Source organism: Poromitra crassiceps, assembly GCF_964638095.1.
Source record: "Poromitra crassiceps genome assembly, chromosome: 14".
In the NCBI taxonomy this organism is placed as follows: Eukaryota; Metazoa; Chordata; class Actinopteri; order Beryciformes; family Melamphaidae; genus Poromitra; species Poromitra crassiceps.
This window is the reverse complement of record NC_139633.1, coordinates 44,669,823-44,694,186: the sequence shown is the minus strand read 5'-3', so window position 1 is coordinate 44,694,186 and position 24,364 is coordinate 44,669,823. Positions and strand designations below refer to the sequence as shown.

General features: G+C 45.3%; 1 protein-coding gene across 1 annotated transcript; it reads left to right on the top strand.

Moving 5' to 3' along the window:
* Nucleotides 1-19,317: 19,317 nt before the first annotated feature.
* On the top strand, nucleotides 19,318-24,024 carry LOC310789217 (extracellular calcium-sensing receptor-like; the record flags this gene model as incomplete). Its single annotated transcript, XM_083650805.1, has 6 exons — nucleotides 19,318-19,550; nucleotides 19,742-20,033; nucleotides 20,283-21,077; nucleotides 21,255-21,482; nucleotides 21,622-21,745; nucleotides 23,111-24,024. The coding sequence occupies 6 exons, from the start codon at nucleotides 19,318-19,320 to the stop codon at nucleotides 24,022-24,024; spliced, it is 2,586 nt and encodes an 861-aa protein (XP_083506931.1).
* Nucleotides 24,025-24,364: the final 340 nt, after the last annotated feature.

Below are 24,364 nucleotides of genomic sequence, written 5' to 3'. Positions count from 1 at the left end.
CTAGTGGGGAATAAATGCCTACTCAAGTGCTACATGAATGGATATGCTACTACGGCACTCTTTGATACAGGCTCCCAAGTCAGCATTGTGGATCATGAGTGGAGACAGACATACATACCTGGCCATCGACTCCGACCCCTGGATGAATTGATGGGAAACAAACCCCTCAACATATTTGCTGTGACTGGAAACCCTGTGCCTTATGATGGATGGGTCGAAGTGACAGTGAACCTCCCCGGCAACAGTGACCCCAACCTATCAATCCAGGTACCATTTCTGGTAGGAAATGTGTCCCTTGAGCAGCCGCTCTTGGGGTTCAACGTAGTTGAGCAGATCGCCAAAGGACGGAAAGATGGGCCAGGGATTGTGCCCACCCTGGTAAGCCTACTCTGTAGTGCAATGGAAATTGAGGAAGATAAGGCCACCACAATCGTAAACTTCATCCAGACCCAGACAGTCAATGCTGTTGATGAAGCAATGGTCAAAGTGGGTCTACATGATATTGTGATCCGAGCAGGCCAAGTCGCACATGTTAAATGTAAAATGCCAGCTAACCTTCACTTCGCAGATCCTGTTGTCCTGTTCGAGCCCAGCGAAGACATACAACTCCAACAACTGGATGTAGGAGATGGTTTGATTGAGGTCTGTAAGACAGGAAACACTTTTGTCAAATTTCCCATTGGGAATAACACCAACAAAGATGTGGTTCTGCGTCGTAAAACTGTCCTTGGAAGCATCCAACCAATAGTAAAGATAATAGAAACAGACCAGCCCGAACAGCCTACACAACCAAACAGCGCAACAGTCAACAGTGTCAGCTCACACCCTGACCTGAACCATAACAAAAATTATGCAGCTGTAAAATGGGATCCTCCAGTTGACATAAGCCATCTTGACAAGACACAGCAAGACATTGTGAAGAAGATGCTGTTCGAGGAGTCACTGGCGTTTGCTCGCGATGACAATGACATGGGATCTATACCAAGCCTACAAATGCCCATAACACTGAAGGATGATATTCCAGTCCAGAAATCATACACCTCAGTGCCCAAGCCTCTGTATCAGGAAGTCAAGGAATATATCCAAGATCTCCTGGTCAAGGGCTGGGTTGTAAAATCAAAATCGCCATACTACCGGCTCTTAAATCAGAAAACCGTACCAGACAGGCACCCCCTGCCCCGGATCCAGGACCTCATGGACACCCTGGGTGGCTACAGCTGGTTCTCCATCTTGGACCAGGGAAAGGCGTACCACCAGGGCTTCATAGCCGAAGGTTCACGTCATCTTACAGCATTCATCATGCCTTGGGGACTCTACGAGTGGGTCCGAATCCCCTTCGGCCTGACCAACGCCCCCGCTGCATTTCAACGGAGTATGGAGGAAATGCTGGACTCTCTGCGGGATCAGTGCTGCATTCCATACTTGGATGATGTCCTCTGCTACGCTCGAACCTTTGAGGACCATGTTGCCGGGCTCAGGAAAGTCCTTCAGGCTCTACAACGCCATGGCGTCAAGCTAAGACCAACCAAGTGCGAGCTGTTCAAAGCAGAGGTGCGCTATGTGGGTCGGCTGGTGTCTGCTGCTGGTGTCCGGATTGATCCTAAAGACTTGGACGCCGTACATGTACTGAAAGTCAAGACACCTGCAACCGTTGGAGACGTCCGTCGAGTGCTGGGGTTCTTGAGCTACTACCGAGCCTACGTTAAAGATTTCTCTAGGATCGCCAAGCCAAGCTATGAGTTACTGCAAATGAAAGATGGCATAGCCAATGTCCAGCAAAACAAACTCAAGAGAGGAAAGAGCAAATGTGGCCAGTTACCATCAAAAACTCAGGTGGTATGGTCTGATGAACATCAAGAAGTCCTCTGATCGACACATTGACAAGCCCTCCTGTCCTCGCCTACCCAGACTTCGAAATGCCCTTCACCCTGCACACAGACGCCTCCAAACAGGGACTTGGAGCCGTTTTATACCAACGACAGGACGGGAAAATGAGAGTCATTGGGTACGGTTCAAGAACCCTCACCACAGCTGAGAGAAATTACAGACTCCATTCCGGGAAACTGGAATTCCTTGCCCTCAAATGGTCCATCTGCGAGAAATTCAGGGATTATTTGTTTTATGCACCACACTTCACGGTGTATACAGACTATAATCCCCTGATTTATGTGCTTAGCACTGCCAAACTGAAGGCTGTGGGTCACAGGTGGGTGGGGGAGCTGTCTGATTTCAGGTTCAATGTAAAGTACAGGCCGGTGAAAAGCAACATAGATGCTGACACACTCTCTCGCTGTCCCCTTGATGTTGACACGTACCTGGTGGAATGTACAGAGGAGCTGCCCCGGGAGGTTGTCAGTGCCATGTGGGAGGGGACCAGAGCAGCGAAGATGCAAGAGGTTGCCTGGGTGGCAGCTCTGAGCATGACGCGGAATGGAGCGTCTGAATGCAGCATCTCAGATTGCATACCGGATGTGACACAATATGGATCATCTGGGGACGGCGTCCCAGACCCCATATCAGCAATTGACCATAATGAATTGGCTAAAGCCCAAAGATCTGATCCAGCCATTGGAAAGATAATGGAACTCAAAGAAACCAACAGGATACTCACCAACGAAATGAGACAAGGCGTGAGCGAGACAGTAAAAAAACTGATGCATGAGTGGGGGAAGCTCCACATGGAAGATGGACTATTATACCAAAGAACCAGCCAAAGGCGTCAGTTTGTCCTACCAGCTCAATATAAGTCAATGGTCCTCCATCAACTACACAATGACATGGGCCATGTTGGAGTGGAAAGAGTTCTCAACTTGGCCAGGGAGCGTTTTTACTGGCCGTATATGAAGCGGGAAGTGGATACATATGTGACCAAACGCTGTCCATGTATTAAACAGAAGAAACCGGTTGTGCATGTAAGGGCTCTGATGGGCAGCATCACCACTACCTCACCTCTCGAGTTGGTTTCCATCGACTACTTACACCTGGAAGCCAGTAAAGGTGGCTACGAGTACATCCTTGTGGTAATTGACCATTTCACAAGATTTGCCCAAGCCTATGCGACTCGGAACAAGTCAGGCAAGACCACTGCAGAGAGGATATTCAGTGATTTCGTTCCCCGGTTTGGATATCCTGGCAAGTTACACCATGACCAAGGCAGAGAGTCCGAAAATGAACTGTTCACTACCCTGCAGAACTTGAGTGGAGTTGGGCACTCCAGAACAACGCCGTATCATCCCCAGGGCAATCCCGCCGAACGCTTCAATAGAACATTGCTGCAGATGCTGAAGACCCTGGCGGAGAAGGAGAAAGAAAGATGGAAGGAGCACCTCCCTCAAATAGTCCACGCGTATAATTGCACGTGTCATGAATCGTGTTCAGATTGAACGTCAACGAAGAAGCTCAGACTCCTAGAGGCTACGCCGAGAAATGGGCCAAGACGATGACTGAAGCCTACAGGATTGCGGCTGAGAACTCCAAACAGTCCAGCGCCAGAGGGAAGAAGTATTATGACCAGCATACAAGAGGAGTCATCCTGAAGCCAGGCGACAGAGTGCTTGTACGAAACTTGGGGGAGAGAGGTGGGCCTGGGAAGCTAAGGGCTTACTGGGAGAAGACCATCTATGTGGTAAAAGAACAAGTTCGCGACAGCCCTGTGTACAAGGTGGTGTCAGAAGCCGATGGTTTCAAGACACGCATCCTACATCGGAACCTGTTGCACGTGGTCAATGACCTACCGGCAGACTTACCCCCTCCAACAGTAAACCCCTCTGCACCTAAGAAAAGGAAGGGAAAGAAAAGAGCAGTAGCAGCCGAGGATGAAACGCCACCTGCTCCACTACAAACAAGCGACACAAACTCTGATGATGATGAAAACCCTAAATACCAGTACTGGCTGAGAACACGTAAAAGAAGTGACCACCAAACCACTGACCAAGTACCTACCTCTGATCCTCGCCGACGCCCCTCTGACAAAGCACTTACCTGTGATCCTCGCCGACATCCTGCTGAAGAGGTACCTACCTGGAATCCGCCGCAAAGTCGTCTTCATGCCGAACCTGAAAGAGAAAAAGAAGTTAGGATTGAGACATCTGGAAGAGGAATGGGAGGGACAAGGCAGCAAGAGGAAAGGATGGAGGAAGAGGACCTACCTGAAGAGGTTGAAATGTCAGAGGCTGGAAGTGAACAGGATGGGTACGAACTCCCAGCACCTGAAGATAGTCCACGCCGACCCCCAGCACCTGAAGATAGTCCACTCCGACCGACCCTGATCCCCTCGACTGATACTCACCCAGATACAATTAGAAGGTCCACCAGAGAAAGAAAACCCACACAAACATTTACCTACCAGCACTTAGGTCAACCTTCATTCCAGCCCCACACTGCAGTCAATACACTAGCAGTTCACAATATACCTCCTATGTTTATGGGGGGGCACTCCACTTTATTATCTCCCACCACCACCCCAGACATTACCCTACCCCTTGATAATGCCTTACAGCATTCCGATGTATGGGTACTAAAATAATAGGAGCTCAACGAGTTGGAAAGGCCGGAGCCTATTTCTTTTTGTTGGGGAGCGTGTGACACCCATAAAAGCAGTCACATTTTGTTTTATGGTATAGGCTAAATTAATTTAATTTTACACCTATGTAGTTGCTTTGAACACTTGGGTTAATACAGTGTTTCTAGTTTACAACACAGGGAGGCGCTGTCGCGTCCACAGTGTGATGTAGGAAACGGAACCTGACATCACCTCAGACTTGACTGAGCAGACTCAGAGGACAACATCACCTCATCTCCCTGTCTCGTGTTTCCCCCCGTTTTCCCTGTTAAATACAGGTTAGTATCAAAACACTGCTAGATAACGAATCTAAGGTGTCATATAACATGTAAAATGCGTGGGTTAAAAAGAAGTAACAATTAGTTTACAAGTTACGTTTGGTAGCTAAAGGCTAACATAGCTGGCTAACAAAGCTAACAGCTTTATAATGGTGGCGCATGGGACAAGATGGCCGACCGCATTTATTTAACATTATTTTCGTTGCTTTAGTGAACTGAATTTTGTCCTATTGTGTTTGGGGGATTGTAATTGTCATTGTGGGGTGGGGGGAAGGAGCTAAGTGAAGGTGTAAACTATAGTCCGTGTTACCAAGTGTCAAGTCGTTTTGGGAATGGGTGAATGCTAATGAAGCCATTGATGATGTGCTAAGAGTTAGCCTGTTAAGCTAATAGCCTACTGGTGCATGTGCTATGTGAACATATAGTTGTATGAATGTTGAACAGTTTATAAGGTTAAGATGATTTATAAATAAGGTTTTCTCGAATATGGCAAGTCACTCAGAGTACTCAGATGTTTATTTTGACGTTTTAGTTTAATGCATTTTATGTCTAAAGCCAATGGTGTTTACTGTAATTCACACAGTGACTGCTGGTTGCAACACTGATTGTGTGCAATGTAATTTACTGATAAAGTAAACCCACTGAACTATATTTGAAATATAGCTGTGAAAAGAAATGGGAAAATGGAAACCAATGTTGGTGACTGGAATATTGCTTATTTTTTTATATGAAGAAGATTGTGAAAATAAAGACTTGACTGAGCAGACTCAGAGGACAATATCACCTCATCTCCCTGTCTCGTGTTTCCCCCCGTTTTCCCTGTTAAATACAGGTCACCCTACACAACATATTATCTGAATACAGAGCCCAATGCCTTGGGACTTGTAACAGGCGCATGCGGATTGCGGCTGACACATCAAAGCTGCTAGGCTAGCAGCAGCCTGGAGCCTCATCCTTCATTCATTCACAAACAACTAGTTCAACACAGAAAACCGAATGGAGTGGGACCTGGGACGTTAACTTTATACAGGTAAGCATAAGCTAGCGATAGAGATACTTGACTTAGTTTACTGAATCAAACCTCTCTGTAACACAACGTAACGTGATTTCCACCAACGTTAACGCTAGCTTGCCGGTTCATTCATGTTAGCATTAGCTACTTAGCCAGGTGTAGATTTTTTTTTCCAATATTTTATTTTCAGTTTTCAAAACATCAACAAAAACAAACAAACTCAGGCACACGGAAAGAAAGGGAGAGAGGGGGGAAAAAATCTACATTTCAATATTACAACATGCACCATGTTGTAACATTGAAATGTAGATTTCAGCTGGTAGATTTTACCAGCTGCTACAGGTGTCCATGTGCTTCCAAGAGATGTCATATATGGGATCCCACGTACGGGGTTAATGAAAAACCAGCTGGACGAGTCTCAGCGGGCGCCCCTAACCTCATCAAGGTAGGCCAAAAACGGGTCCCAGATAACCGAAAACTTTTTAAGTGAGTTGGTCCGTAGGAACCGGAGTCTCTCCATTCGTATAATATAGATCATGTCCACCAACCATGGCTCAAAAGAAGGAGGAGAGGGGGACTTCCATTCCTGCAGAATTAGTTTCTTGGCGACAATAGTCCCCTGTGTCAGAGACTGTTGCACAGCTGTAGGAAAGTTCAAAGAGGACTCTGAGCAACCAAAGATGGCGATGTCTGCCTCCGGCTAAAGGGTTATTTTGTAGGCTTTAGAATACCAGTCAAATATTTTGGCCCAGAAACCCGCCAATGAAGGGCAGAACCAGAAGGCATGAGACAGAGTACCCTCTGACACCTGTCACACAGTGGTGAGATAGACGGGTAAATCCTGTGCAATTTATGTTTAGAATAGTGAAGACGGTGAGTGACTTTAACCTGGATCAGTTGGTGTCTACTATTAACTGAGCAGAATTGCACCACGGACTTACTCCTGTCCCATATAATGTCAGATAAGTCAATGCCAAGTTGCCCCTGCCATTCAGCCAGGTGTAGATTATCTCGCTTTGTAACAACTGTACTATCGTCTTTCCAGAACAATGCCACGACGTAAGAGAGTGCCGCAAATGAAAGAAATACGTTTACAAGCGTCGGCAGCAAAGTGCATGCGGCTTATATATATATGGTTCAATTAACATGGGGCAATGTTAAAGCAGCTACGAGCAAGATTTTAGATTGTTATTAAACAGTCTAAATTTAATATCAATGCATCACATCTTACCTCTAATAGTAGACGAGACCAACGCAGAGTAGTCTCGCTTGAACCCCGAGTGAATCGGCCAGTGTCTCTCTGTGGCCAGGGCAGATCAGGAAGTGAAATGAAACGGTTTGCAGCAGCCACTTCGGCCATAACCACAAAATAACTTCCAAAAAACCTGTTAGAATATAACGAGAGATGTTCGCGAGAGTATGCATGGCGTTCTCCTTGTTTATGGTATGTTGCTAGGCAGCGCGAACGGGGGAAGGCAGGCAGCTGCGTTTCACTTCCGGGTTTCACCTCCGGGTTTATCCGGTCCGGCGGTAAGGAGAGAGAGAGAGAGAGAGCCCCGTGTTGACGCGAGTTTAGACAGACACAGACTTAAGAGAGCAATCTCCGATTCACACGGCTTTGGTCTCAGCTACTATTATAGGTAAGATGTGATGCATCAATATTGTAATTATACTGTTTAATAACAATCAAAAATCTTGCTCGTAGCTGCTTTAACAGTACATTTGTCATCTCAGGTCGCCCCACACCCATCCATTTCCACTAACGTTAAACTGTGACCTATTGTATCTGTTGAACAGCAATGTTGGAACATGCATTTCTAGCTACATTATTATATTCTTGCAGATAGTTTGCAGCTATCGTTTGCATCATTAGCATAGCCTGCAAATTGCCTAGCATGTTCGTGTGCGTGTGACCCTCAACACAGGCTTTGAGAATCCCGGGCCGATACTTATGCTTAAATTAACCCACTCATATTCTGGTTTATTTCAAGAAAAACATTCCAGCTAGTGGAAATTCTAATTGGCTGGTAACTTTAAAATCTAGTAGCCATATTGGCAGGTGGTCAAAAATGTTAATTTCAAGCGCTGCAGGGAGAGCAGGTGGTGACATAGGAGTGAGTGAGAAAAGGATCAAATATTGGTGGTTAAGACTGAATAATGACATCACAACTGTTAATTTAAAATGAGTTATTCCTTTAAACCTGGCTTCAAATGCCCAAAATTTTTCACGCTGGCGCCATTCGGCCCCCAGCAAAATCTGGTAGCGAGGACATTTTTTTGTGGCCCTCTCTATCATCAAAGTTGCCCATCCATCAGGGCCGGCCCACTCTATACGCAAACTAAGCGGCTGCCTAGAGCCCGGGGAGTTTTTATAAACATAGGCAATAATATTATAGGCTGTGTGTGGTAGTTAAAATATAGTTTCAAGTTGACGTTTTTTTATGTTTGTAGTTTGAACAAAAACATAAATACTGTAGGCTACATACAGTACAACACAAAAGGCTGTTATTTACCCTTTGTCACCACCTGGTGAGTAAATATATATGTAACTAAAATCATTAAAATTGACAACCGGTCCGCGACTTTTTTTCCCATGTATCTACCAGTCCTTGGAACAAAAAAGGTTGGGAAACCCTGGTTTAACTGACCTGGCCCCTATGGCTCCTGGCTTCTACAAGCTTGCTTGACACTGATAGGGCTGCAAACGAGCATCATCATCGTCACGTTTGCCCCCCCCCCCCCCCCCCAATCCACCTGGGAGGGGGCCCCTAATCTATATCCTGCTTAGGGCCCCCAGATGGATAGGGCCAACCCTGCCATCCATGGGTTACGGCATGACAATATTTGTTCGGCCCCCGGCAACAATCTCTGACGCTGCCAGATCAATGAGTTTGCTTCAAATATCTGTTTCACAAACAACATCCATCTGGATTCGGCCAAGCTACATTGCTGAAGAGGGCGGTCACTTTTTTCAAGCTACTAGGCAGGTGATTGGATGGACCGTCTGTCTGTCACCGTCTGGGCTTGCCAACGCCAACCAATCAGATCGACTTCCCTTCATGACGTACCAGCGCCTGATCAGCTAGGACTACAATTGCTAATAGTTAGCTTGGAGTTCGCAGATTTTTTGCTGTTTTTGTAAGGTGAATATTGGGTGCAACCATTGACAAAAGAAAGAAGAATTACTGCAGATGTCTGACTGAGGATGAAGTGCAGGTAGGCCATTTTGCACGTTAAATGTAACTGATTGGATTAACTGATGTTACGCTAACGATAGCAACATTTGGAGGTTGGGGTGCTACGTCTGATGATTGATGATTAATGTTAACGTTAACAGCGATTCATTCACTAACACATATCGTTGTTCGTTTCTTCAGGGAACTGATGACACGATATGACACCGAGTGGCACGCACCCTGGACGGCTAACGTCATGGAGACGCAACGCTCTCTAGCCTTTATGATAATGGCAACAACCAAATGCTTTGATACAATATAATGATTTAACGCTACTATTTAACTGGTGAATTTTAGCATATGTGTCAGTGGAATGGTAGATATTTACGCATGACTGGAGAATGTTATTTGCTTACTTTTGTGATAATAAACTAAACGGAGAAAAGACGGCCGTGTGTGGTGTTGTTGTTACATAATCTGCTGGTCTTGAGGCACGATTGGGTCAAATGATAAGTTGATGTAAATGCATAAAGATGTTGTCAGATGAATCTGCGAAAGGGAGCTGCTTGGAGCCCAGAGGACGTCAACAGAGAAGAGGAAAAACACCCTGGTTACACCATGCAGCATGTATTTGGATATAATCTCAAACTTTAAGAACTTTGCAGTTCTGTGTTGATTAGCTAATAATTCAGTGGCATTTCTATTAACGTTATGATTTATTTCGATTTGGAACAAAAATGATGGTTTAACAGATTGCATGTTTACTGGGCTGTGGTGAGAAGGGCTTTGTGTTTGTGTGACTTGCGTGAATGGCTAGCCGTTAGCCATTACAGCCTTACAGCTGCTAATAAGTTATCCCAGCCTAGCAACGGTCTGAAGGCTATCGCCCCAAATTCTACAACAATGTCTTGTTTACTAACGTTCATAGTTGATAACGTTACAGCAATACAGTTACGGTTTCGTACTCACTGTAAGATCAAGTGTTTAACGTTTATGTTAGCTTATTGTTTTGAATAGAATGTTTGAATAGCTCACTGGAGCTAGCCTCGGTAGCCGCCGCCATGTTGAATAGTGAAAGAACTACAAACGCACCGGCGCCTCTCGGTGGCGTCACACCCGGTCTCGCCTAAAGCCCGCCCGTAGCTCACGCTGATTGGTGCGCCTGGGTGGCGGCCGGTTTGAACGCCTCTCTGAGGCCAGGGCCAGACTGAGGTGGATTGTGAATTTGTGGAACAATGCCGCCCCCGTCTGGTGGAGTCAGGCTAGCAACAATCTGGGTTTCTCATGTGGCCCCCCATGAAAAATAGTTGCCCACCCCTGGTTTACAGCTTCCATGTTTTTCTGAGGCATAAACAAAAGTACAATTTATTTTATTTTTATTGCTTTATTGAGAGCAATTATCGCAGTAATAGTAGTTGATCACTGGAATGTTTTCCACTGTTTGCTCTGTTTGGAGGAGGTTGAATAATTTAGGGAATTAACTCATTCACCGCCAAAGACGTCTTTGACATGTTATCAGGAATAGCCCTCCCCGCCAATGACGTGTTTGACGTGTTTTTGTTTTTATTAGTGCAGCGCGTAGTTCAAAGACTTCCCCAGCCTGTGACATGGTATCAGGTCCCTGCCCTCAAAGAAAAAGCAGACAACACGTGAACAAACACATACCGCAGCTGTTGTTTTGAAATGAGCAGGAGGAAAAACAGAAAACAGAGAAACGCGCTTCCTTGTGCAGAGAGGAGAAACGCCATTGAAATGCCCCTCGGCGCGCTGCGCTGGTCGCCTTGCTGCAGGGTGATCGATCCGGTTCCAGCGCCTGGTCCCAAAGCCAAGCCGGACCCGTTCCTGTGTCGCAGCATTCGTCCCAGCCCGAACGAGAGGAGGAAAACGATGCAGAGGCAGAGGAGGCTAGACGCTGATCTCAGACCAGTTTGGTGTTCCCCTCCTATGCTAATTTGCGGGGCGATCAATAGTGTTCCCTGGGAAGGAGGTGCGATCCAGCAGCAGCTGTGAACAGAACTCTCTCTCTCTCTCTGTGTGTGTGTGTATGTGTGTGTGTGTGTGTGTGTGTGTGTGTGTCTGTGTGTCTGTCTGTCTGTCTGTCTGTCTGTAGCCACTTCTTAACATGCAGTGGAATCCGTATTATAACCTGCACCTAGCCGGTTGGCCTGCATGTTAAACAACAATTAGCCGGCCTACGCGCACTCCCGAGACTCCGTATCTTATCTACCTCGACCACCGGTATAAGATCCGCTTCCACGCAAGCGCTGGTCATGTTAAACAGTGGAACGATATGATCCGCATATGTCTGAGTGGGTGGGTGTGGCTCTTCGTGACTCACTTCACGTTCGCTAGTTTATTAATTAATGAATCGTTCGGGCAATCGCTTATATCAACGAGCAAACTCACGGTTTCCTCAAGTGCTGCAATATGCTTTCCGAGGTGAGGGCTGGCTTGACTGCAGAGAGGCAGCGGGGAAGGAAAGTGAAAAGTGGAGCAGAAACGCGCTCCTGAGAATACGAGGCAGCAGGATGACTGAAGCAAATGAAACAACTATCACAAAGAGCAGCCGACATTCTGACACTTTTAGCGCAATGCGTGCCGCTCTATCTGCCTGTTTGTCTCTCTGCCAGTGCCCGCATGTCTGTTTAGTGTGCGTGTGTGTGTGGCATGTCATTTTTAACGCTGTTCATAACGAGCAGAGCGTGTTTAGGCTATCGTATGGCTCCATCCCCAAATTAATTTTCATCGTCCCTGACGCTACTGTGCGCCCACACTGCGGAGTGGATAGGAGCTGACTGACTCTGACTGATAGGCTATCAAAGTTTTGTGGGGAGAAATACATTTCAAACTAGTCAGATATGACTTGAATGTCATAAAATAAATCACCCACAGTGATTGACGACAGTCCGACCACTATTTTGACTGCGCGGCTTTATGTAGCTTAACAAAGGCATTTTTGGCACATTGCCACCCCTCGTTGTCAATGGACTCCGTTAAAACATGTTTTTTGAAGTCTCCAGATTTGTCAGGCAGGCAGACTGTGCATCCACACTGTGGAGAGGATAGGAGCTGACTGACTGATAGGCTATCAAACTTTTGTGGGGAGAAATAAATTTTAAACAAGTCAGATATGACTTGATTTGTTTTTGTTTGGTTACAAATTCGCTAAAGCTGTTTCCTATCACATTTCTTGTTTTTGATAGATGCTACCGCGCCCCCCCCCCCCCCCCCCCCCCCCCCCCCGCCGCCCACTGGCAGAAAAAACGGCTCATATCCAGTTGTTTCTTAACAAAGACCCCTCATGTTTAGAAAGGCAAAACCTGAAAATATCCTGTTCTCTCTAGCAGGACATGATCCAGATAACATGTTTAAAAGGCACTTGTCTGTCTGTCTGTCTGTGTGTCTGTCTGCACACTCACTCACACTGAGTAAACTGTATTGTTGAATGTAAAAAAAGCACTTCATGTATATATATATATTTATAAAACGGCTTTCTGAAATCAAGCAATCTGATTGGTTCACAGCCATTGTATAATTCCAGTAACCGAGTTCAATAACCCATGGCCATGGGTTATTGGTTGCCATGGCAACTCTCTTACTAAGAGAGTAATAATAAGGCTTACCTCAAATGACAACGTAGAAAAAAAAAATGGCGGAGACAGCTGTCAGATCCTTGTGAATCGATCTTCGCTTATAACTTTACTAATACTTCGCAGAAAATGATGTTTTGTACAAGAATAGATGCGGGCTAATGTCTTCTTTGCAAAAGAAAGGCTGTTAACCCCGCATTTAACCCCGCATTTAACCCCGTAACGTTAGTTGGTGTCGGCTTTGCAGAAAGCATTCAGCTTCTCAGCAAGCGCTGAGAATGCAGCGCTGCGGCTCGAGCTGCCTGTCGGGGATTCCAGAAAGCTCTCAGCTACTCAGCAAGCGCCAGGATTGGCCAATGTCAACTTCAGTCTCCAGAACGATCCAATCAAATCACTCGCATGTTCTTGCGGTCCCGCCTTACAGTAGTGTTTCAACTGACTCTATCAGAATGACATGCCAGTCGGAGTCGGACTTATAGTATTATTATTATTATTATATTATCATACTTGGAAACCGTTTTATAAAAGCAATATAGCACTCGAGCTGCGTGTGTTGTGGAATATATCCCCCTGCTCAGCAGTTATCCCACTCGGCCTGCGGCCTCGTGGGATAACAGCTGATCAGGGGGATATATTCTTCACAACACACTGGCTCTCATGCTATATTGCTTATATATATATATATATATATATATATATATATATATTTTGTCATTTGTGTCATAACGAATAATATTTACATGTCTGATGTCAATACAGTTCAAAATAAAAGAATTGAGAGCGAGTTCTGCCTGAGATTGTGTCCTTTACAAAAATGGCCTTTTCTGCTGTTTCTCTTCTCAGAGAGACCTTTTTGGTGAAAACAGGGTGTATATAAATGGCTATAAGTAGGGTACAGAACATGCTAAAAGCTCACTTTTTTTTCCTGGTGAACCCAGAGACGTACATCTTCATTTTGAGGTATTGCAAATCACTTTGGTGCTAATAGATAATTTACTGTGGGTCTTGAAAGATGACCAACAATTATGAAAATCTTTGGCCTGTGCTAAATATTGGCAGTCCTAAACTGGCCATGAATGAGTTAACCAGAGCTAGTTAAGGAAAAACAAAAGATCCTCATACTGTGGTTGCTCCAGTAAATTTAATGCGTAACGTTTGCATGCCATTGTTGCTGCTCTATTATATTTTCATATATATTTTTATTTTTCTACTCTTTCTAGCTAATGTATTTTTCTATGTATTGGTTTTTATTGATGACTTTATATTTGAGTCAAGTGTATCCTGAGCTAGTGTTACGGTTTACAATACAGCCTCAACAATAACAAAAAAAGTGTTTTTTATTGCAAATAAAAAAGTTAATGCCATGCCATGCTTTTCATGTCATTTGTTTTCCTTTCTTATTTGAAAGTTAAATTGTTTATTCGTATGCTCCAAATGCTCTTATTAATTAGCCTCACATATATTGTAGCTGCAGATCAATGATAGGCTCTCTGAATGTTATTCCTGAAGCTTTAACAGCATTTTTTAATGGCCTTTGTGCCCTGGCATGTGGCCTTTTGCGACAGCGAAGGCCAAATGGCCTTGTCCCTAAACTGACGAAATTCCCACCCTGCTTGTTGGAGCCAAAAGTATGAGTTTTGATATTGATTTTGTTTTATTGAATTATGCATTAATATAATGAAATATGAGGAATGGGCATATGAACTATTGGTGTTGTATGAGAGGATTGTAATTGGAATGTCTTTCTTTCTTTGCCAATCAGCTGAGGGAGTAATGGTAGTTGTTTTCAGCTGGTATGGTAAAGGGGTTTGGGGAGTGGAGCTGGCATTCAGGCATTCAGGCTTGGTTCTTTGGGTGTGTAGCCACACGGTTTTTGACTGCTGTACTAACTGAATTTGAGTTATATTTTATGTCTTTCATTTTGATGCTTTGATCTGCACCCTTCTTATGGTAAGAAGTGTAGTCTTAGACTGAATTTCAATCATGGAAGACCAAATAAGGCATTAATAGAGCACCCCATGCTGTCATACCCCTCAGCCCAAATGACGTCACTAAATGACGTCACCATCTCCGACGTCACCATCTCCGACGTCACCTTCTCTATGACGTCACCTTTGCAGTGTGACATCATTTGCCCAAATTACGTCAGTTATGACATCATAAATGCCCTTCTCCTGGTACTATATAAAGCCCCCATCACCACAGCTTAAATCACACTTGTGCAGTCATCACTCACCTCGTGTCAGCATCACGCATTCATCCAGCATCTCCAGAGCAAGAAGCTTCATTCAGTCCTTCACCATGTCCGAGTCCGAAGACGAGCAGCAAAGGTTCAGCTCCACCGTGGACGCCTTCCTCCAGAGCACGTTCAACCCCCCGGCCAGCCCCGGGCAAATCCCCAATCCCCAGGCTTCATCTTCGGGCGTCACAGGCGTCACATGGGACGCTCCTCTCACCAGGGGCCGCGGCCGCAAAAGAAGATCCAGCGCCACGGAGGTCCAAATCGTCTCGCCCGGATCTCAGTCCGCACAGCACTCCGGAGGCCGTGGCCGCGGCAAAAGAGCCAAGAAGTCCACCTCCAAGAAAGGCCCAGCGAAGCGCACCAAGACCGCCGGCTCCTCGGCGGACGCGCCAAGGCTTCCAGCCCCTCCAGGCCTCCAAGATCCCCTGATTGCAACGATTTCTTCACTGGTCGGGTCCCTCGTCGATGCCCGGCTGAGGACGCTCGGGAGCCCCACGCTCCCCACGGCAGCAGCCCAAACAGCACCGCCCCAGGTTTCAGGCTTGTATCCCCCTTTTCAGCCGGCATCTCTTCCGGTGATAATGCTGCAGTAGTCGCCATCATCAATAAAGGACGATCATCTTCCCCGGCCATTATGCCTTTCGTCAGGCGCCTAACCTGGCTTTCCGTCACCCATAATTTTATCATGGTCGCCAGGCACATCCCCGGGCATATTAACATAATCGCTGATCACCTCTCCCGTTTCAATTTCCAGGCGTTCCGCAGACTCTACCCCGAAGCGGACTCGACTCCGACGCCTAACCCCTCCTTTTCTGCCCTCACGCTCTCATAGAGCGCAATCCCCATCTCACCCATTTACTCCACTCGGCCCAGTCCTATATTAGGCAAGGATTGGCCAGTTCCACTATCAAAGCTTACGACGCGGCTTGGCGAATGTTTGCCATGTTCTGCCTCTCCGTCAACCAGCCCGTTCACCCCGTTCTAATTCCCACAGTATGTGCCTTCATTACTTTCTGCGTAGATGTCCGCCTCCTCCGCCCTCCTTACATTCGCAGCCTAGTGGCAGGCATCCAATTTTACGCCAGGTGCCTCGACCCGGCTTTTCCCAGTCTATTTACAAATCCAGTTGTTAAACTACTATTAACTCATTCATGGCCAAAGACGTCTTTGACGTGTTATCAGGAATAGCCCAGAGGGCCAATGACGTGTTTGACGTGTTTTTGTTTTTATTAGTGCAGCACGTAGTTCAAACACTTCCCCAGCCTGTGACATGTTTTCAGGTCCCTAGCCTCAAAGGCATAGCCGACAACACGCGATCAAACACATACCGCAGCTGTTGTTTTGAAATGAGCAGGAGGAAAAACAGAGAAACGCGCTTCCTTGTAGAGAGGAGAAACGCCATTGAAACGCCCCTCGGCACGCTGCACTGCTCGCCTTGCTGCAGTGCGAACCTGGATTGAGTTGTTCGCAGTAGTCAAACCCGTGACGAACATGATCGATCCGGTTCCAGCGCCTGGTCCCAAAGCCAAGCCGGACCCGTTCCTGTGTCGCAGCCATGGATTGTATGTCGCAGCATTCGTCCCAGCCCGAACGAGAGGAGGAAAACGATGCAGCAGAGGCAGAGGAGGCTAGACGCTGATCTCAAACCAGTTTGGTGTTCCCCTCCTATGCTAATTTGCGGGGGAAGGAGGTGCGATCCAGCAGCAGCTGTGGACAGAACTCTCTCTCTGTGTGTGTGTGTGTGTGTGTGTGTGTGTGTGTGTGTGTGTGTGTCTGTGTCTGTGTCTGTGTCTGTGTGTCTGTCTGTCTGTGTGTCTGTCTGTCTGTCTGTGTGTCTGTCTGTCTGTCTGTCTGTCTGTCTGTGTGTCTGTCTGCACACTCACTCACACTGAGTAAACTGTATTGTTGAATGTAAAAAAAGCACATGTATATATATATATATATATATATATATATATTTTTTTTTTTTTGTCATTTGTGTCATAATGAATAATATTTACATGTCTGATGTCAATACAGTTCAAAATAAAAGAATTGAGAGCGAGTTCTGCCTGAGATTGTGTCTTTTACAAAAATTGCCTTTTCTGCTGTTTCTCTTCTCCGAGAGACCTTTTTGGTGAAAACAGGGTGTATATAAATGGCTATAAGTAGAGTACAGAACATGGTAAAAGCTCACTTGTTTTTTCCTGGTGAACCCAGAGACGTACATCTTCATTTTGAGGTATTGCAAATCACTTTGGTGCTAATAGATAATTTACTGTGGGTCTTGAAAGATGACCAACAATTATGAAAATCTTTGGCCTGTGCTAAATATTGGCAGTCCTAAACTGGCCATGAATGAGTTAAAAGGCATTTCAAAAGCTTTTCCGTCTGCCCCCGACTCCCGGCGTCCCATTACTCTCCCCATATTACGGCACTTGCTAACCAGCCTCAGACAAGGCATTCACTCCACCTTTTTAGACATCCTCTTAGAGTGCGTATTTTCCCTGGCCTTTTATGGGTTCCTCAGAATCAGCGAGTTTACATCCCCCGCCACGTTCCAACCCTCACGTGACATAACTCTCTCCGATTTAAAATTCCACCCGACCACTATAGCATCTCCCTGAAACATACCAAAGTAGGCGGAGCTTGCTCTATAATCATTGCTCGCATCCAATCTCCCTTCTGCCCCTACTCGGCCATGATTCAATACATTAGAATCAGGCCCCCAACTAGTCCCTTGGCCCCCCTTTTCCTCATCTCTCCCCATCATCACATGACGAGATCCTGGTTCATCCTTCACTTCAAGACCACACTCCAGAAATGCAACATCCCTGCAGAGAACTATTCCAGTCACTCCTTCAGGATCGGAGCAGCCACATCAGCAGCCATGCAGGGGGTGTCCTCCGCCTCCCTTCAACAACTGGGGCGCTGGTCCTCATCAGCCTTTGCATCCTACATTCGACCAGAGCAAGACGCCATATTATCAGCCCAAAGATCCCTCCTTCCATGACTAAAGAGGCAGCAAGCACTTCGTTGGTGGTGATCAAACTCTCCTTTTTCTCATCAATGTGCCCATGCCCGGGCTATCCACATCCACTCCCTTGCATCCCCGCTTTGCCTTAAAAAAAAAACGGTCAGCCCCTCATCTCCTGGCATGCATAAATTCTCCCCCTGTCAGCCCATGACCTGACTAAAGCATACCCCAGGCGAGCTCCATGACCCCCCGTTTTCACTCTCCCAGTTCCTGAAATAACTTTAAATTCCTTTGGGGGATGTCCTATCTCATACAGCACTGACGCCCCTCTCTCATAAGCAAGAGGAGCGTCACATCATGGAGTCATACGCCATACTCAAACTGTCTATTCTGATTCAATAAAGTTTGTTAAAATTATATTACGAGTCTCTCATGATTGAAGTGTAGTCTTAGACTGAATTTCAATCATGGAAGACCAAATAAGGCATTAATAGAGCACCCCATGCTGTCATACCCCTCAGCCCAAATGACGTCACTAAATGACGTCACCATCTCCGACGTCACCTTCTCTATGACGTCAAGTTGCAGTGTGACGTCAGTTATGACATCATAAATGCCCTTCTCCTGGTACTATATAAAGCCCCCATCACCACAGCTTAAATCACACTTGTGCAGTCATCACTCACCTCGTGTCAGCATCACGCATTCATCCAGCATCTCCAGAGCAAGAAGCTTCATCCCACCACCTCCCCAGATCACCACCAATGTCATGACTCCTGTTGGAAACAGATCCCCTTAGGGGGGATGTCCTATCTCATACAGCACTGACGCCCCTCTCTCATAAACAAGAGGAGCGTCACATCATGGAGTCATACGCAAGTTTGTTAAAATTATATTACGAGTCTCTCATGATTGAAGAACAATTCCTTGTTCGTGGAAAAAAGAAAGATGACCTAACACAATGAAACCTGAATGGAAAAAGAAAATAAATATAACAAAGGAAATATATGGACTCTTGAGTATTGTTTAAGCGCATCAAGCCAGGCGCATTCCAAAGGACCAGAAGGGAGCAAATGTTGGTTTGAAAATTGCTCTTTTACTTCTCATAAGATACAGCCAAAACTCATTAACATTTCCAGTTCTGCACCTCCCTCCTCTGTCCTGTCCTCCCTGTGGAGCCATGGAACATCACTGTTCATTACTACCTGCTACTACATCATGCTTTAATCTCTATAAATACTGATGCAAGCTCTGCCCTGCTGCTGTTAGGGTGCCTCTGCTGCTGCCCTGCAGTTTGTCTCTCAAGGTCCTTATACACGCTTTTTTCTTTTCTTGTGCGATTAATTTGCAGCGTTTTATTTTTTTCGGACAAGGGTTGATTTTTCAGAAATTCGCTTCTGACGTGTACACATCTGTTGCTGTGATTGACAGGTGGCTCAACATTTGCATTGCAATTTTGTGCTGTATATTCACATCACTCTTTGTGTATAACGGTCTTTAGTATGGTGTCCACCCAAAGCTGGACAGAGCAGGGTTGGGTCCTTCTGCAGCTGCTGCTGGTGGCATCTCTCTCTGGGGCTGAGGAGCCGGTGTGTCGGCAGATAGGGGAGCCGGAGATCCCCCAGCTGTCTAAGAATGGGGACATTATTTTGGGTGGAATCTTCTCTTTCCACAGCAGCTGGAAAGACAGACAGAACACCTACACATACAGACCACCGCCACTGCAGTGCACAAGGTAAATCACACTGTAGCAAGCTGCTTGACATAAGTAAGATTGGAAGAGCTGGGTAGATATACAACATGGATTAATACAATTATCATGGTGAGTTGAGTTGAAACAGATGTTTGCTCATATCGTTTTCACTTTTAATGTTTCATTTCAAGGACATACTGGCTATAACACCAACTATTTCTGTCTGTGCCAAGTTTGGATTTCCCAGGGTTCCAGTTTGCTCAAGCTATGCTCTTTGCCATTGAGGAGATTAACAACAGCACAGACTTGCTGCCTGGCATCTTTCTGGGCTACAAGATCTATGATTCATGTGGCTCCATTGCAGTAAGGGTGGCACTGGCCTTGGCTAATGCTAATGAGAATATATCCACAGCCTCCAAGGCACCCTGCACCAGACCAGGCCAAGTTCAGGCCATTATAGGACCATTATACTCCTCTGCTTCCATGGCTATATCCACTGTCATTGGACCTTTTCATATCCCATTGGTGAGTTCTTTTTATTTTCTTTGTATAACCATGTACTGTAATGGACTTTGGCCACAGTTTGATCTATTTATTGTGTTTCATTTTCTTGGTGACAATACAGTAATTATCCTTCAAATGAGTCTGACTGCTCACAGTAAAAGTAGTTTTAAGAGCATTACTGCTAATGTGATGTGCTCTATGTTTTCCTGTGTACATTGTTTTAGAATTTGCATCCTCATCTTGGCAATATCATTTCTTTCTATTCCCTAGATCAGCTACTGGGCCAGCTGTGCTTGTCTCAGTGACAAAGTCCGGTACCCATCCTTCCTCAGAACAACACCCAGTGACTTCCACCAGAGCAGAGCTCTGGCCCAGTTGGTCAAGCACTTTGGCTGGACTTGGGTGGGGGCAATTAGAAGCAATAATGATTATGGCAATAACGGCATGGCCATATTCACAGAGACGGCCCAAAAGCTGGGCATCTGTCTAGAGTACTCTGTATCCTTCTTTAGAACAGATCCACCAGAAAGAATACATGCAATAATTGAAATGATCAAAGCTTCCACCTCCCAGGTGATTGTCGCTTTCCTCTCCCACTCTGATTTGCAAATACTAATACATGAGATGGCCCCCCACAACCTGACTGGGTACCAGTGGGTAGGCAGTGAGGGCTGGATCATTGATTCCTACACTGTAACTATGAATGAACACTACATCCTGGATGGTGCTATAGGGCTGTCCATCCCTAAGGCCCATGTCACAGGTATGATAGAGTTCATTTTGGATGTTAAGTCACTCAATTCATCTAGTCATGAATTGTTCACAGAATTCTGGGAGACAATGTTTGATTGTAGGTTCAAGCATACGAAGGGCTCAGGAGGGAATCAGAGATACTGTACAGGGTCTGAAGATCTGTCTGTGCAGCAAAACAGTTTCACTGATATGTCACTCATGCCCATCTTTAACAATGTCTATAAAGGAGTGTATGCTGTGGCTCACGCTCTCCATAGTGTTCTTGACTGTAAAGAAATATGTGGCAATAAGGTACAGCCAGATCCATTCACGGTGAGTTCATCACTGAAGGCTATGCATCACATGTGCTTCTCATGAAACGATTTTCTTCTATTCTGCTTTTTTTTAACAGTATTGTTTAATATATTATTGCATGTCCATCATTCTGCAGAGTTAATACAAGGTGGATTACATTTAATGGAATAAGTAAAGTAATATCTATCTGCTTAGATTTTGCAGCAGATAAAAAAGGTTCAGTTCAAGACAAAGGAGGGGGAGGACGTTTACTTTGATGAGAACGGAGACCCAGCAGCAAAGTATGAAATCATAAACTGGCAGCCAGACAAAAATGGCAGTGTGGAGTTTGTGACTGTTGGTCTTTACGACGCATCTTTACCTGCAGAAAAACAGCTAAATCTGCACACTAAGTCCTTAATTTGGGCACAGAACTCAGAACAGGTTCATACCGTATGATCACTCATGGAATGTGATTATTGTGTTGTAATCTTGATTTAACATTTAACATTTATTTCAAATGGTGACCTGTAAAGACAACAGCATATCAAATTGTATTTCATACTGCTTTTTGTTCATGCAGGTGCCTGTGTCAGTGTGCAGTGAGAGCTGTCCCCCAGGAACCCGTAAAGTCCTCCAGAAAGGAAAGCCGGTCTGCTGCTATGACTGTATACCATGTGCAGAGGGAGAAATCAGCAACACCACAGGTACTCTAGTATTATTTAATGGATCAAGTAAATGCAATACTAGCAATCAAATAAATATTGGTGGAGACTTATAAACAGAGACTTGGGGAAAATATTGATGGCACAGTGACACTGCAGAAATGCATTCATATTAATCAATATTGCCTGTCTTTCAAGCTACAACTAACAAAGTATCAAAAAAAATTCCCAAGCCTCTGTTTATAATAACAAAGCTATGAAGTGGCAACTACATCTGACTGACATACAGTTATCCTCCCAAACTCCACTAAGAAAGTTGGAAAGCCCTCGTGGCTGAGTGGTTAAAGCCGCTTGCTTTGCAATCTGAAGTTCAGTGGTTCGAATCCACCACTGGGTTTTAGCAATCTCTGTGCCAGCCCGGAGCTTCTTTACAGGTCCGTTACCATGTAACTACATATGAACTACAGTTGAATAGACTCACTCCACTTTACAGGTCCGGTACCATGTAACTACATATGAACTACAGTTAAATAGACTCACTCCACTTTACAGGTCCGTTACCATGTAACTACATATGAACTACAGTTGAATAGACTCACTCCACTTTACAGGTCCGGTACCATGTAACTACATATGAACTACAGTTGAATAGACTCACTCCACTTTACAGGTCCGTTACCATGTAACTACATATGAACTACAGTTGAATAGACTCTCTCCACTTTACAGGTCCGGTACCATGTAACTACATATGAACTACAGTTAAATAGACTCACTCCACTTTACAGGTCTGTTACCATGTAACTACATATGAACTACAGTTGAACATACTCACTCCATTTTACAGGTCTGTTACCATGTAACTACATATGAACTACAGTTGAATAGACTCACTCCACTTTACAGGTCCGTTACCATGTAACTACATATGAACTACAGTCTAACAGACTCACTCCATTTTACAGGTCTGTTACAATGTAACTACATATGAACTTCATTTATAACTATTGGTAATTAGTGTGTAATTACATTTGGTGTTCATGTGTAATTACAAATAGTTCATATGTAACTAGGGTACCTGTAAAATAAAGGGTTACCGACCTTTGTTATGTGTTGGGAAGTTAACATGTGTTGTGATACCGAGACAGTCAAGGAGTGAGGTGAAATTATTTGCAAGAACATGTTAGTCACCCAGGAGGATGACAGTGGGGAAGATTGCACATACTTATCCCTCACTACGGCCCCTATTATTTAGCCCCACCCCCTTCATTAAATGTATATGAGTAATTGACTGAGTGTCCTGACTTTGGCATCTTCTGACCCCGCGGCCTGTCCTGCTGCCACCGCCGTGGGACAATATGGCAGCTGCTCAGGAAATCTAATATCTGTTTTGATTTTAACTTATAGATTCCATCACCTGTGTGCGATGCCATCCTGAATTCTGGTCAAACGAGAAAAGAGATGACTGTGAAAAGAAGGACACAGAGTTTCTATCATATGAAGAGATTATGGGGGCACTGCTCACGGCGGCGGCCCTGTTAGGAACTTGCATGACTGCTATGGTGGCTTTCATCTTCTTCAGACACAGGAACAGCCCCATAGTCAAGGCCAACAACTCTGAGCTGAGCTTCCTGCTGCTCTTCTCCCTGGCTCTGTGTTTCCTGTGTTCGCTGACCTTCATCGGCCGGCCCTCTGAGTGGTCCTGCATGCTGCGACACACAGCATTTGGGATCACCTTTGTCCTCTGCATGTCTTGTGTTCTGGGGAAAACTATGGTGGTGTTACTGGCCTTCAGAGCTACACTTCCAGGGAGTAATATCATGAAATGGTTTGGCCCTGCTCAGCAGAGACTCAGTGTTCTGGCTTTCACTCTCATACAGGTCCTGATTTGCATACTTTGGCTAACTATCTCTCCTCCTTTTCCTTTGAAGAATTTTAAACACTTCAAAGACAAAATCATCTTAGAATGTGCATTAGGCTCAGCAGTAGGCTTCTGGGCTGTATTGGGGTATATAGGGGTCCTGGCTATGTTATGTTTCTTTCTAGCTTTTTTGGCTCGGAACCTGCCTGATAATTTCAATGAAGCCAAATTTATCACCTTCAGCATGCTGATATTCTGTGCGGTCTGGATCACCTTTATTCCTGCGTATGTCAGCTCTCCAGGGAAGTTCAGTGTTGCTGTGGAGATATTTGCAATTGTGGCCTCCAGTTTCGCACTGCTAATCTGTATATTTATTCCAAAATGTTACATAATCTTATTGAAGCCAGAAAATAATACAAAAAAGAACATGATGGGTAAAATGCCATCAAAATCGTCATGACAAGTGAATATAATAGGCATATTAGAATGACAAGAACTTGTTTCAATAAAAACGTTTCATTCATGAATGCAATAGGTGTCCACCCCCCTTAAAAGCAACTGCGTTGCATCTGTGACAGCAGCTTCTTTCTTGCTGAGTGCACAAGCAGAGGGACAGAGTGAGAAAGAGAGGGCGAGAGAGGGAGAGAGAGAGATGTGAGGCTGTCATGCATAGAAAATCAAATAAAACACCCTCATGCCCACCTGTGAATCACCTGTGTACGATTGCCATTTCACACGCTGAAGGGCTGGTGGCCGGAACCAGGGGCGGTTCTAGGCCTTTTTTGGGTGGGCTTTAGCCC